Here is a 15,556-nt window from a genome sequence, read left to right on the forward strand (position 1 = left end):
GATGTTTTTACAGAAAGTCTGTGAGTGGAGTTTGCAACACAACAACCAAGTAACCATTCATCCATTAGTTATATTTTTGATAATCAATTATCTTTTTAAAGTCAAAGTTTCTTAAATGTTAATATTGTCTGGTTCCTTTACTCCTCTGACATTAAAACATTAGTTGCAGCCCTTAACTCAAGGACTACTGAGTTGCATTATGGGAATTGTAGTGCTTTTGGAATCTTGACCCTTGCTAAGGACTACAACTCAGGATAGTTCATCTTCTGCTGCATCAATTTTGACCATTCCCTTGTTTAATCTCTTGTGAGTCCCCTAACTAATGGAAGTGCTACACTGCAGCAGAATCACTTAAATAGCTTTACCTCTAAGCTATAAAGGTAGCTGAAATATGATATCACATAGTATGCACCATTACAGGTAAAATAAATGTATAAAGCCTTTAATATCCATAAAGCTCTTGCCACATATCCTTATAATAATGGCCCATTTGTGAAGAATAATCTGTTTTAAGTACCTTCATCCTTAACATAATGAGGAATCCTTTATCAGCAGCCAGACCTAAAGTAGCACATCTGCCCCCTTTAACACCAGGAGTCCAACAAAAACACACACACAAATAAAGTTGGGTGCATTAATCCTCCGCTGTTACGGGATAACACGTGTAAAGGCTCTTAAAGCGCACAAAGAGTCGTTGTGTGACCGGTGGCACCGCGACGTCAGCGTCTCTCCCCCCCCCTCTGGCACGGAGCTGAGGTGGTCGGGGCCAGCAGCGACGTCACTCCCTGACGGCGGCATCGGAGCAGCGCGAGGACGGGGCCGTCCGCGCGCAGCAGCGAGTCGCTCCGGAACTCGGCGGAGGAAGACGACGAGGAGGACGGCGGTGGCGTTCGTCGGCGACTTTCCGCGGGCTGTGACTCAGGTAAAGTCGCTTCACGGTGTTTTAAATATTCATCTCGAGGTGAGTTTACTGGTTTTGTGTTTTTTTATTTCGCCACGAGGAACAGCGTGGGTTCCAGACGTGTTGCGAGTACAATGACTAGCAAGCCTCCCGCCGCACCGTAGCCGTGTAGCCGCACACTGTTGTTGCTATGGCAGTGCCAGGCAACGTCCCACCTGCTGCTTCCGCCGCCGCCGCGACGCTACCTTTCCTCAACCAAAACAAACGTCAATACACGGCTTTAACGTCCACGTTAATTCAGAAAATGTGTTGTGAATGTAAGTGCGTACTTGTGTTGTCCTAGCCAACTGTTTTCACAGGACGTGGATGTAATTATAAGACTTTTAAATAGTGCCAATACAAACTCCACATTGTGCCTTTACAGTCTGGTTATGTACAGCAGCTTTAACAGACAGTACAGAGGCCTGTTGTCTGACACCACAGTAAGACACTGAAACACAGAAAACGCTTTGTCATTCCCTTTTTTGTGACTGTTTAATTATTCTTCACAGTGTCTATAAGTAACCCAGGACTACACGGCTCAAACACAAGATGGTGACAACCACGGTGGCATCCCTCAGAAGGACCTCGCCGGACGTGGAGAACAGATGTCTGCAGTGAAGGTGCCTATAGTGCGTGGTTTATTTTTTATCTTTCCTTTATCCTGTGGCTTTAGACGGCAGCTGTGGTGAGGAGGAGGCGGCGTCGGTGCGTGCCAACGCGAGATGCAAAGAAATGCCTTTATCCCTCATCTCCTGTTCTGCTGTGACAGAGAGAGGAGGAAATCACCGTGCCATGCCGAGTCCGGGGGAGAAGGAGGGAGAATCTATGAGTCAGAGCAAGCAAGAGAAAAGGAAAACTGTCACTCTTCAAATCCGCCTCTGAGCTCGGTTGACAGCTCGCACACTTTATTTTAAGAAGGGATCTCTCTTTTTTCCTTTTTCTTCTTTCTCAGCTGGCGTCTCGAACCCTGTGTGGAGATTTTCCATCAATTATTACTGCAACCCCTTTTTCTTAAAAGCCACTGTCTGTATGAATTCCAGGGATTAGAGTGTACACTTTTCTTTTCTTTTTTGAGTGCAAAGTGCAGCGGGGTGCATCCGAGGCTTGTTCATTGTGTTTACACACACACATATACACACCTCCTTATCTCAGCTGTCAAGAGGGAGGATTCCTCTCTACAGTAACTCACCCGGAGCAGTGGATAGATAGTGGTGGGAAAAGGAGGGGCGGGAGGAGTGAGAAGAACAGAGACTGACTGTGAGGGGAGTGAACGTGTCTAACCCAGACTCTTGTTTCCAAGGACGAAGGTAGCAACGCATCTAAAACGCTGCTCTTCGCCCACGGATCGCTACGAAGAAGTGAGGCGAACACGTAGGCAGCGCTTATATAGACCCGCCGACCCCCCCGGGAGGGTTTGACTTTGCCTTTCAGGAGTCGCCAGGAGGGCTGATGACTGAGCAGATCATGACCACATGAACCACACAGAACGTCATTTAGCTTGAATGGGAATTTCCTTCCTTTTTTTTTTTTTTTCTTTTAGAAAAGCTGCTCATATTGCAAGACCATCGTTGCACCTAAACTGGCCCACGTTTGTGTATGTATTTTTATTTTTTTATGCAGAGCAGACCCGAGAGGAGGTAGTAACAGGTGCAGCGTGCCAAGGTGGACTCTGAGGTGTGGAGGTAGAGCTGAGGATCATGGGTAAATCCAACAGTAAGCTCAAGCCAGAGGTGGTGGAGGAGCTGACGAGGAAAACCTACTGTGAGTACCTTTTGAGTGTCTTTTTAAGACTTTTTAGCCTTGTGTGAGAATATAAAGGAACATTCTGGCCATGAAGTAAAACGGTTATATTTCCCACCCACTGTGTGTTCCATACATGCTGTGTGGTTTCTCGTTTAGCTACAGCTAAATGTCACCTGGGAATTATGCTTGATTTAAATTTGCATTTAAATGTGTTGGTTTAAGGTCTGGCAAAAGTTGCATCAGCATCTTAAATCACGCTGAAGGGGTTTTATATATATATATATATATATATATATATGGAGATGCTGAGTTTCTGTCGGGGGTTTAGAGAGGAGGATGTGGTGTTGCATTCAGGTCCAGATCCAGGACCCTCTTTATTTAAGAACGCCGAGCTGGATGGATCCAGAATATATAAGCAGTCTAAACTGAAATGGTGCGATTGGCTCTGCAGCATCTCGAGTACGTGGATTAGTGTTGTTTCCCGTCGACTTGCAAATTGACAGCGTTTTCTCTTCTCACCTTGGTAGCTCCAACTCGCTTATTGACGATCTATTTATAGCTGTACAAAAAATCAATCAAAATTTAGCCGAGATCACGATTATTATTACCCCGACGCCTGCTCAGATGGTGCCATAGTCATTGTATTTCTGTCTCACAGCGTTATTATTATTATCATTATTGTTTTAGCAGTAGTGTGCAGGTGTGGGTGGGAGTCGACATCCACTGGCTGCCTAATGACGGTGTTATTTGCGTGGCGGGTCCCTCCACAGCACCACCGTGGACGGCTGTTGTGGCAGGAAATTGCTGTGGAGGAAGATTGGGCTTCAAGCTGGGCCGAGCTGCCTCGCTGTTGTCCTCCGCTTTCTCTCGCTCGCCCGTTTGCCCCCGTCTCCTTCACTTTACCCCCCTAATTGCCCTCTTCTGAGCTGGGAATGGAATAGTATAATTAGGATCTTATCTGGTTAGCATCGCTGAGAGAGGGGCACCGAGCTTTTCTCTCCCAGCGTGATCATTCTCCCATTCTCTACCATTTCTTTTCCCCCCTTCATCCTGTTGCCTCTTTCTCCTGCTCTCCCATGAGAAGCGTTGTCTGCCATTTTAGTGAACGCTTTCCTTCGGCTCTTGACAGATTGGGGACTTGGTGAATGTCTCTCCGCCTATGTGTCTTTTTCTTTCTTTCAGTGGGAGAAGAGCTGGTGGTTTTTATGTCCTCTGTGTTGACAGGAAGCTAACAAGGCCAGTCCAGAAATAAAGTCTGTAGGTTTGAAAATTCCTGTATTTTCTTAAGAATGTTATATTTCTTTAAATAACTTTCATGGCCAAAGACAACATCGAGCTCTGGCTAGTTGGGTTTTTTCTATTCTGACTGAAAACTGTTGGAAAATGGTTGCAGCCTTACCTGTACTTAATTCAGACCAGAAAAGCCTCTTTTTCCAAATGACTGCCCTGGCGTCGTGTGGAAATACCGACAGTCCTATTAAAATGTCCGCGGGTTGCAGGCGAGGCTCCCGTGTAATGACATGGTGATTTTTGTGAGTTGTCAAAGCCGTGACGAGGCTGACGGCGGTGCAGGGTGTAAGCTGGATGTGTTCACCCAGGCCCTGCAGGGTCAACCAGCTGAGCGGGGCCCTTACACTCTCCTGCTATGGTCTGATTGCATTATTGCCCCTCGCTGCTGAGTGACTTATGTAATAAAAATGTTTTATTAAATCGTGGCCATGGTAAATTGCCTCAATTTCTTGACTACAGGCCAATTTAATGGAAGCTGGGCTCGGCTGACAGTCGTGAGCTCGACCCTGACATTTATTGAGCAGGAAGCGGTCACGTGATGCCTTTCTTAGTGAATGGCTGAGCAGAGCTTCGTATCAACAGCGCTCGCATCTCCGAATACACAAGTAGAAATGATGCTTGAGTGCTAAATGTTCTGACTTCTTGAATCAATGATTGATTTCATATTGATTTAATTTAGAGATATTTCGGTTTTAGCACCACGTTTGCTTCTCAGAACTAATGATACAAATTGTACAGACGTAACTCTAGCCTGGTGCAATATTAAAAAGATATATATATTAATGTTTACATTAAAAATGTACCACAAAGCAGTTACATTAATGCACTTTTTATTAAACATGACCCAGAGTGCAACCCTACAGTGCAGCTGTAGTTGATAATAGTTGATAGAGAGAGAGCAACCATCAATGTTAAACAAATCCACTCTGAAGCGGGTCACATGATGAGGTGATACACGTTAAATAAAGGTGCACTTTTTAGTCTTTTGGACTACTCAAGGAGCCGGAATCCAACTACCGATCTTCCACTTGGAGGACGACTCGCTCTACCTCTGATCCACAGGCGATAGTCAGCCAGTTGTTGCGCTGGATGACCATCTGTTGGATAGGATACAGGAAACGGCATGAAAACATAGATCCAGGGTTTTATTAATCATACAGAATCTTTCAAATGAATATTAATATTGTTTTGTTTTTTAAAGCCCTACTATTTATATGTCTTTATTTGCATTTGCTGATCAATCTCCTGCACTATGAGTGTCTCAAGTCGATCATTTATCTCCCATAATGATCTTATTAATGAGTGAATGTCTTGACACGAGGCTCATTTTGCTTGCAAACCTTTTGCGGTAACCGCGTTAAACATTACAGAAGAAGTCTTTATCGATTAACCAGCTAGCTGTTTATAATATTTATAAGGCCCGTCGCTTTGCCCCGAGCTCAGCAGAAGTGGTCGGTAGTAGAGGGCATCAATCCTCAGCCTCGGCTTGGCATGGATTCAAAACGTCCCTCTCAAAGGGCCGACCCGGTTAAACTAATGCTATTGATTTCCAGCCACTTGTTTTCATTAGCAACCCCCGAGAGGCCGAGAGGTCGAAACTGGCTGTGGTTACTTGAGAGGAAGTGGAGAGACGAGGGGAAAGCCACGAGGGCTCGTTGATTAGATACCGGCAGATAATGGTGTTTGTGTGGGCACCGTAACGCATCCTGCCTCCTAAACAGTCCTCCTTAAATCAGACGCTGACCTTCATTCCCGCCTTGGCCTTGGTTTATCTTCCCGGGTGTTTTTTCTTCACTCCCACTTGTCCTCTGCTTTCCTAGCCGGCAGAGAAATATCACCCCTCTCCTCTGATTGTACAAACAATCGATGAATTATAAACATATTCCAATAAGTGCACCTTGACGGCGTCGAGGGTGAATATGTGAAAGGATTGGGGCCGCGATGATTAACGATGCTGCCGCTTGGCTCCTCTTACCTTTTTTTAAATTGTATTTATTGTTCTAGGACGGCCAAAGTTTTCCTCTGAGCTAACCTCCCTCTTTATTTCTCTTTATTTCTCCTCCAGTCACAGAGAAGGAGGTGCAGCAGTGGTAAGTGTGTGCATTCATTTTTTAATGAGATGTGTTTTCCACTCCTGATGTCAAGCTTAGTCATAGATTAGCAATGTTTTTACCAGCAAACCTCACAGGAATCTCTTGTCTTTCTGGAAAAAACAGGCTTTGATATAATTTGGTTTATTAAGTGCATTGATGATGTATTTAAATTAGGTTTGATAGTCGATTTGAAGTCATCCTCACCTCCCTCACTCTCACCCTGAAGACAGACGCATTCTTGAAACAGACTTTGAAGCCGTGTCTAGACTCTTTGAAGGCTGATAACACTGATGCAAACATTTTCCATCACGCATTCCTCAACTGCCTTTTTTTTCCAGACACAGTGTCCTAACATGTACTTACATATATCACAATGAAACAGATACTTCTAAGACTATAGATCTGAGTATCTAGCTAATGTATAGCGGCATATTTTTATGGATGGAACGTTGGGATGAATTTTATTTGATTGTTGAAAAGATCAGTTAACGACCTTCTTTACCTCCGTGCTGCTAACAGTTATAGATTGATTGTTGGATGGATGTCATTGTATTATTTTTTTGGTACCAACTGAGGTAAGCAGATCAAAGCGTCTTCCATCTCAAAACCCGGTGACTACGTTACCCACAATGCTAGCTGCACCGATAATTTGGTCAGAGATTCTAGTGTTATTTTGATTACATTAATTTGCTTCACTCTGCGTTCATCAATATTCAGTTTCCGAATGAAATAAATACTGGATTTGGATTTTTAAAAAAATCATTTTTTCTGCATTTATTGTGTAATAAGGGAACAATCATACCACGGATGTGATCTAATACACATTCTTCATTTCAGCTCCACTTTAAGGTGTGAGTATCTAAGAGACGGTGCAACCATTCGAGCATTTTGTTCGCCGCATGCTGCTCTCAGACTATTGTTCCTCTGCAGAATGGAAAGACAAAGAATGGCGTGTGTCGGGAGAGGGAGACTGTGCAATAAAGTGAACACACCTCTGTGTTCACACTTCTGTTCTCCTGCCTCGGTTTTGCATTTTCACAGCCTGATTCCGTGTGCATGAGGAGCAAGTTGCCTTTCACCTCCGCTGTTAAAGGGTTGACGGGGGGGAGCCACATTCACAGCATCACAGCAGCAGCAGCACTAGATAACATTGGGCATCGGTGGCCTCAGAGCTGGCCTGTCTCTGAGGCTGACTGAGTGCACCGGGGTGGAAACACCCCCCCATCCCCACCCCCTTAATCCTCCACCCCTCCGGCTGTGCAGCCAGCTAGCTCGCCATCACTCTCGCTGTCTTTCACAGCAAAGTTTGCATGAGACGTCACTCGAAGATCAGCAGCAATCAACGCGGCTGAGTGTGAGGGATGAGAGGAGAATTTTACCAGGGGAAACGCCAGATGGTGTTGTAATTAGAGCGCAGGCAGAGACACACAGTAGAATTAGCAAGGTTAGATAAATGCCTGCGTTGTGCATTACATTTTGTTCCTCGTCCCCGTTTCTCCTCCGAGGGAACATCGTTGGTATGCTCCGGGTTCACCTCAAATCCATAAGTAAATGCCGCGGCTGCCAGTGAGGCTCTTTAGCAAACCGTCGGTGGATGCCAGCGAGCCGGAGCCGGTGCCAGAGATACGTAGTCCGTCTCCATGCCGGGCCCCCCAGCGTGGTCTCAGCGTTGCTTCGAGTACAGCCTGACTGCGTACGTGTCTCGGCACCAGCGTCGCCAAGTCAGACATCTCGTACATGATGTGTTCTTGGCACACGGAGGTGATTCTGATCATGACTCTCCGATGAAGAGCTGACACAAACATGTTTACGCTGCAACGGTGGCTTCGTGCTGCACCAATGTGCTGCTGGAGATGTGGCTGGTTCTATCCCAACGTCTGAAATGGAACAAAATAGCCTTTTATTTCACAATCCCGGTCATATTGTTGCTGAAAAAATAGCAAAAAAAATCTACTGATAAGAGAGTATCCATCGGGAATGACAGGGTCCAACAAGAGCAATGACAAATCTGTTTTTCTATCACTATAATATAATTTTCCCCTTTGGACTTACGCCCTTAAAGTGCTCTTAATATTGTAAAAACTGGGGAAAAAACTACATTAAAGAGGAACTTAATATTTCACATTGACAGCTTTTTGGTAACCATGGCGACCCAAAGCGTCTCTAATACAAATACTTTAACGATACACTGTTCTGTTTCAACATGCTCTACTTAACACACTGTATGAGACTATATGAAAATTTCATGTATTCACGATAAACAATCATTAAAATACAGCACTAAAAACATGCTAGCATCACTTAACGTTGTTCGGAAAGATGTGGTGAAAAATAATCTTGAATAAAATAGCATAAATCATAAGGTCTCCCTACATAATTAAAGGATGAATACGTTAAAAATGTATTTTTTGTAGTATTCAGGTGAAATGTGTTGCCGTTGGATACACACTTTGCTCTCTGTACTTTGAATACCAATTAGATTCTTCATTATGGTGGTTCAGCTTTTACATTTTTCCTGCATGTTTCCAGATAATTCCAGTGTGAGAATCACATGGCTATGCTCTTTTTTCTTTTTTTTTCTCGCCCAACTTTTTTCTTTTTCCCCCTTTTTTTCCCAGCTTCTCCTCAAAGCAGCTCTCTGACTCTATGGAAGCTGGTTCATTATCTCTCCGGCAGATTAAAAGTAAAGCGTTTTAGGAGTATGGAGCCGGAGAGAGAGTAAAAGATCTGTCCTGGCCTTCATTCCACAACAGAGTACTCTCTTTCATTCCCCCTCGTCCTCTCGCCATAATTACAGCCCGGCCTTCTTCTGAATCAGAGACCAACACGCTCCCTTTTTATGTGAACTTGCATCATTTTTGCCGTTGATGAAGAGCAAAGCTTTTTGCAGCATTATTATTATATATTTCCTCCTCCTTCCCGTCTAGCATTCATTTCTGTAAAAGCTAACGCTCTCTTCCTCGTTCGCTGACCTGCTACAGTCTAGTTAGACAGCTTTGTTCCTCTTAATGAAGACATGCAAGGAAGCTGCCTATACCTCTGAGTGACTGCGCTTGAAATTGCTTGTGAGATGCGTCTATATTTAGGCTAACGGAGATATTAAGTCTCTCTCTCATGTGTCATTTCCAGCGGCGAGAGGAAGCTCTCAGACTTATCCATCAGCCACGCATATTATCAGAAAAGGACTAGAGAGTAATTTGATTAGAGTTAACCACTCTGGGCTTGCGATTGGATTAGGGCGGTTGTCTTATCAGCGCATGAAACAAATAGCTTTGCACTTTTTTTATCTTTTAGTTCTGGTGAGGAGGTGAGGAGGTGACTTCAGTCCGTCATGTTCTCATCACACTGTCAATGAGATGTTAGCTATTTAACGACACTCTGTTCTACCTGTGTTTTCAGGTACAAGGGCTTCATTAAGGATTGTCCGAGCGGTCAGCTGGATGCTGTTGGCTTCCAGAAGATCTACAAGCAGTTCTTTCCTTTTGGAGATCCCACCAAGTTTGCCTCCTTCGTCTTCAATGTATTTGATGAAAATAAGGTTTGTAAGACATTTTTTTCATTAATAATAATAATAATAATAATAATAATAATAATAATAATAATAATGATGATGATGATAAAAGATATATTAAAATAATACAAAATAATCCAATTAAGATAAAATAATAATAATAAATAATAAATAATAAAAATAAAAATAGAACAAGAATAGTCAATAAAATACAATTCTATAATAAAATAATTAGAAAATAAAAATAGTGAAATAATAGTGATTGAAAGCTGTTTTAAATACATTAAATATATAGAAAAACTTTGCTGTAGTGTCATGAAAATCTAAGTGTAAGGACATGTTGGATATTCTAAGATTAATAAAGCACCACAGAGGGTGAAATGCCCTCCAGCTGTACTGCACAGAAAATAACTTGCTATTTGCACACATATAAATTTGGTAATATGCATATATTTTGCACAAAATTGACCCCTTTCTATGTAAATGAGCCGCAATCCATTGGTCACGGATTGGCCTGTCAGTGTGGAGTCTAATGAAAGCCCTATTTTAGTTCTTTGTATTTGTTAGTGACTGTAAGCTCAGTAAAAACAGAATCCTATTATAATCCTCTGGTATTGAAGGACATTTACATGAAAACGCGATCTGTTTCTAAGTTGTTCTCTGCTCCAACATGTCAGTCAGTATTTCAACAACACAAGTGATTCTGCCCTAAGAAAACAACAGGAACATAATGGTAATCATAATGAATGTAAGCAGTTAATCTTTCTAAAGGTGACCCTGCGTGTGTTTTTGGGATGAAACTCCTGCCTCTGTTAAGCGGATGCTCCTTCTAAGGATGTGATGAGAAAGCAGGTTTTAACGAGGCCCGTGGAAACCCTTAAAAGCAACATTAGTGAGGAGTAATCCACCTCATCGCAGCTGTACGAGATTATTCAAAGTGTGTTTGAGGAAGACAAACCTGTGGATGAAGAGCTCCTGGGATGCCGCTGAGGCCCCTGAAGGGTTATTGACTCAGTTAAGAGGCTTTGTGTCCGGAAGATCAGACAAACCCCTCCGTCTGATGTTTATCTGTGACCTTCATTAGCGCTGGGCGCCCCACAGTTAGAGAATGCATTGATCTTAACAGTATTTATGACTTATGTAATCAGCAATGCATGACTTGGGCATTGTCTGGCTGGTCAGATGTCTGGTGGAGATAAAGCTTGTTGAGCCCAGGGCCGTGGAGGCCGTGGAGGCCTGTCTTCTGAGAGCCCGGCTGTGGCTGGACTCAGGTAGCAGCTGCTGGATCCAATACAAGCCTTTAGTGAGAATATGAAATGAAGCCTGAAGGCTCTGAAGACGCTGATTTTACATGCATGTTTTTATACAAACATCCCAGCTGTGAGGAACCAGTGTGACCTGGAACACAACGGCGCTGTAGTGTGACGTGTTAAACGTCTTAGTGAAGTAGCCATGCATCTTCTTCTTCTGAGCTTTTTAAATCCCCCTGGTGGCGAGTCGCCCACATAGCATGTCATCAAAACGCCGTCTCTCCTCTGAGGCGCCTTCATTCTGTCTCTGGACCTTTTTCACTCACGACGTTGCTATAATTCCACAATGAACGAAAAGGCGACGTGAAAAAGGGGGCAACTGTGTGAACGACGTGTCTTTTATCCAAGCTTTTAATTTGAGTGAGCCTCATGCAGTCACTTGAGGCCTGAGATCAAAACGTGGTGAGAATTGGCAGCATTTAAAGCTCAGAGCCCCACAGAAGAACGCTGAAAGCCTCCATTTGTTTTTGCTAGAGGGTAATTGGACATTTTGATGCCGAGCGTCGGATCCTAACAAAGCTCGGAGGAATATTTTCTACCTGGCCGAGCCAGAATCATCTTTTCATGCAGAATCGTCTTGAGCGGTTGTTTGTGTGCTGTAGCTGTTGGACGGCAGGCCGCCTGCATCCGTCTCACTAATGACCAGAGGTGACATGTTCCTGCCTCGGGAGAGAGACAGGTGCAGGGCAGAAATAGCAGCCGGCGTCTGGCCCCGTTTTTCAGAAGAATACAGCAGCACGGACACCATGAAAGCAAGATCCTCATCAAGTCTCTCTCGTCTCTACAGGACGGACGCATCGAGTTCTCCGAGTTCATCCAGGCCTTGTCGGTGACTTCCAGGGGGACTCTGGACGAGAAGCTGAGATGTAAGGATACCCCTTTATCCCCTGTTTTTTATTTAACCAGAGGTGGGAAGTCACAAAGTATTTAGTTACTGTACTTGAGTAGAATTTTCAGGTATCTACTTGTACTAGTAGAAATGTCCTTCATAGGGTTACTTTATACTTTGAGTACATTTCAAAGCCTGTACTTTTACACTTTTACTTGGGTCAAGATGTTGAATCAGTTCTTCTAATCTCATCTGAATTAAGTGACATAATTTAGGATTTAGGATCGGCCGCATCGACGATGAAAGAGGACCGCCTGTTTCTTAGAGAACAACAAATAGGAAATGTTTAAAATAAAGAACATGAGAAAATTTGCAACTAGACATGAGATGAGAGTAAACTGATCCCCGATCTGCATTTCAACCAGCAGTTCAAAGCACACTTTCCAGCATCCAGCGTTCACACCTCCTTACATCTTTCACGTTCTGAAGCCTCACTCTGGTCTCACCTACCGAACGTGTATTTGAACTTCTTTCTCCTTATAGGGGCTTTTAAACTCTACGACCTCGACAACGACGGCTACATCACCCGAGACGAGATGCTGAACATCGTGGACGCCATCTATCAGATGGTGGTACGTTCTCGTCGGACCACGGACACGTAAATCCAAGTTGTTTGGTGCAAAGTGTAATGATTTAATATCTCAGGGGAACACTGTTGAGCTGCCGGAGGAAGAAAACACCCCAGAAAAGCGCGTCGACCGTATCTTTGCAATGATGGACAAGGTTAGTATTTTATCATCTAAATAATAAACAAAAGCACCTCGTTATTGATGGTTCTTTCTCTGTCCAAGTGCAGCAGCGGTGGAGAGGACAGAGTCTGCCTTTTGTTGCCACCCTCAGGGCTTTGAAATGGACAGTGTTAAGTTTAGAGCTGTGAGCTGCAGCCATCACAGCGTCACTAACACCGCCCGCAAGTCTATAAACATCATATATAGTCTCCTCCACCGCTGGCCCTCGGCGCTAATGCCCATTCCCTCGGCTCCAAGAATCTACTCGGCTTTAGTGAAAGATGAGCCTGCGTGGGCGTGTTCTCCGGCCCGCCGCTGCCAAGACCCGGCCCCTTCGCCCCGGCGGTGCAGCAGCACTTAGTGATGTGTGTTAGCAGATAGTGGCTACCATCCAAGTGCACTGAACCAAAGATCAGTGCAATGGGGGCATATCGCCGGAGAGGCCTGTGTGTTGCCCCCTGCTGGTAAGCGCGTGTCAAAGCGTCTCATGTTCCTCTTGCAGAACGCAGACGGGAAGCTGACTCTGCAGGAGTTCCAGGAGGGTTCGAAGGCAGACCCGTCTATTGTTCAGGCCCTGTCTCTCTACGATGGACTGGTGTAGGAGCGTCAGGTGAGCTGCATGCTTCTCCGCTCGGATGATTTATTTATTTTTCTGCTTCGACTCCAGATAAGAGGAAGAGAATAAAAGGGAAAGTAATTCTGTGTTTGTGGGCTGAAACCAAAGTGAAGGAGCCACTTTCTGCTCACAGTTTGTTGCTATGAATTATTCAAACGGCCCGCTTGTTTTCTGGCAATGAAACGGTCTTGGAGTGCCGATGGGAGAGCGAGACAGCCCTCTCTCCTGCGCTGGCTGCCTAATGTAATTCATGTGGGCCGCTGCCAATTGTCGCCAAGCGTTTTGTCAACTGCGAAGCGGAGCTTGTAAAAAAAAAAAAAGACATATTTCTGCATGACACCGCTCAACTGTGCGTCTGTTCAATGTGGCCGTCGTTCTCCCAACTTTCTCAGATGGATCCGTCGCAGCGTCCACGCTCCCGTCGGGCGCCGCCGCCGCCACGCCTGCTGCAGGAGGACGCCACATCCAACCCTCTTCACCCGGAGAAGCAGACTGCAACCTTTTAACGGCATCCGTGTCCAGTAGCTGTCCGTCTGCATCCCCAGATCGTAAACGTGTGTGTGTCCACCGATGCTCATCTCTCCGTGCTTCTACAGCTGTGTGCTGTCGTGGATGTGTACGAGCATTTTCCTGCACATGCAGTGTTAGTTTCCCCCCGTGGACAGTCCCAGGAACTGAACCCCCCCTGAGACGTTGGCCAGTCTTGTTCACATTGGTGTGAAGCGGAGGAAGAACTTGTGCTTCACCTTCACACGGAGGCTCTGAACGCGTGATGATGTGAACACTAACAAAGCAGCATCCTGTACATTGAATGATGTAAATACAACCGTAATTTATTTTCTGCTTTGCTGCATTTATGGGAATTTTTTCCACATAAGTATGGAATGAAGTTTTATTTTTTATCAAAAAAAAAAAGTGTTGAAATGTATTGCACTGTATTTTCCATTATCGTGGGATTGTTTCACATTCTGAGGTTTCCTTTCCCCCTCCCCTCCGGGAGAGAGCGGGGTTTTTATTTGAAGAGGAGCCGGGAGAGTGTTTTGTAAGGAATCGTTTTACTACGTTTGCACTCTCTTCATCCTATTGTGTTTCTCACTTCCCCGCCAGAGTCTGCGGCGTTGCACAGCCGCGTCCTGAACGACACCACCGAGCAACGCCGCAGACTCTCACAGCTTGCATTCGAGCCGAGGCTCATTATTTCTTTTGAGAGCGCCGTCCTCACTCTCCTTCACACACACACACACACACAAAGCCCTGGTCATCGAGAGCCACAAACAGCCATCAACGCCGGTTGTAAAAGCTTTTTTTTTTGCGAGCTCAGTCGTCCACCATGTATTTGTCCCGTGCGAGGCCACAGCATGTGATGATGCCTTTTTCTTTCTCTCGGCCTCGGCTCCAGCATTCAGACGTTTTTATCAGCTTCACTGATTTTATGCCTTATGCAAATGATGATTTACTGAACGATAAATGTCATTTACCTGTCGATTAACAGTATAAGAGCACAGAATAAAATGCATTTAAGTGGCTTTTGTTGCATTCTCGAGTGAAATGAATAGAAAGGTCTTGTTTTGTTACACAGAGAAGAAAAAGCAGCAGAAAGAGACCATGAATATAGAAGAACTCTCTTCTCGGGACATGAATCCAGGACTTCAAACACCCGACTGAGCGCTGCATGCAAAATGTAAAAGGTGATCACAGAATCTCAAACTGGCTGCGTGCTGCAAGTCAGCACTTCTTCTTCTTCTACTTTTTGGTGAAATGAACTGTGATGTCTTGTGGCTTAATGAGGCTCACCGGAGCCGGGTTCCTCACTGTGGACCAGCTCAGACCTGCGCTCTGTTCTCTTCTCATCACAGACAGATGAAGGAGGAGGAGGTCAGGAGGAGCTTTGATCCGAGACTCTTCTGCCCTGCTGGGTTCATCTTTGAGCTTTAAACGATTCTGTGTCACTTTGTAAGAAACAAGAGGAGCTCTGGGCTTTCTTCCTCTTATTGCATAGCTGGGCATCAAGTGTAATATTTAACAATTTCAAAACACATCAGCAAAACACAAAAAAAAAAAAGAGGAAATGACACTCCTGCTGTTCCAGCCGCTTCTATTCCGCGGGGAGGTTTCTCAGGGTGGGCTATGTATATAATTAGAATCGGTGTCAGCTGAATATAAACGATGGCTATTTATAAAAACGAGGCTGTTGCTGAGACAATGTTCTCGCAGAGTCCAAAATACAGGCTGCGCTAGTAACGTGCGCAAAGCTGTTAAAAAAAAAGAAAAACTCGGTCTCAAGGGGCCCCTTCGATTACGGAGTAAATTGAATTGAATGGGCGGGGGGGATAGGGTTAAAACCTGGAAGTCACAGTGGGGTCGCACACACACACACACACACACACACATAAAAGCAGGTTGGGGCTCGGGAACCCTTTTAATACCCATCTC

General features: G+C 44.8%; 1 protein-coding gene across 4 annotated transcripts; it reads left to right on the forward strand.

Moving 5' to 3' along the window:
• Positions 1 to 625: 625 nt before the first annotated feature.
• Positions 626 to 14,649, forward strand: LOC311022922 (neuronal calcium sensor 1). Of its 4 annotated transcripts, none has more exons than XM_084024545.1 (10): positions 626 to 922; positions 1,453 to 1,572; positions 2,569 to 2,704; positions 6,042 to 6,066; positions 9,469 to 9,607; positions 11,678 to 11,756; positions 12,263 to 12,351; positions 12,425 to 12,502; positions 13,010 to 13,117; positions 13,516 to 14,649. In XM_084024545.1, exons 3-9 carry the CDS (start codon positions 2,641 to 2,643, stop codon positions 13,106 to 13,108), a joined length of 573 nt encoding a protein of 190 aa, XP_083880671.1. In that variant the 5' UTR covers positions 626 to 922; positions 1,453 to 1,572; positions 2,569 to 2,640; the 3' UTR covers positions 13,109 to 13,117; positions 13,516 to 14,649. The 4 variants fall into 4 exon arrangements, with proteins under 4 accessions (XP_083880671.1, XP_083880669.1, XP_083880670.1 ...); XM_084024543.1 differs by having other exon boundaries at positions 627 to 922; positions 2,564 to 2,704; XM_084024544.1 differs by having other exon boundaries at positions 627 to 922; positions 1,453 to 1,563.
• The last annotated feature ends 907 nt before the right edge of the window (positions 14,650 to 15,556 follow it).

The sequence above is a fragment of the Eutrigla gurnardus genome, assembly GCF_963514095.1.
Source record: "Eutrigla gurnardus genome assembly, chromosome: 13".
Classification (NCBI taxonomy): Eukaryota; Metazoa; Chordata; class Actinopteri; order Perciformes; family Triglidae; genus Eutrigla; species Eutrigla gurnardus.

What these genes read in the sequence shown, in the direction of transcription:
- LOC311022922 (XM_084024545.1), top strand. Translation starts at nt 2,641, where the DNA reads ATGGGTAAATCCAACAGTAAGCTCAAGCCAGAGGTGGTGGAGGAGCTG. An exon ending in ACGCCATCTATCAGATGGTG is followed by an intron (nt 12,352 to 12,424) that starts GTACGTTCTCGT and finishes TTAATATCTCAG; the next exon opens with GGGAACACTGTTGAGCTGCC. An exon ending in TCTTTGCAATGATGGACAAG is followed by an intron (nt 12,503 to 13,009) that starts GTTAGTATTTTA and finishes TTCCTCTTGCAG; the next exon opens with AACGCAGACGGGAAGCTGAC.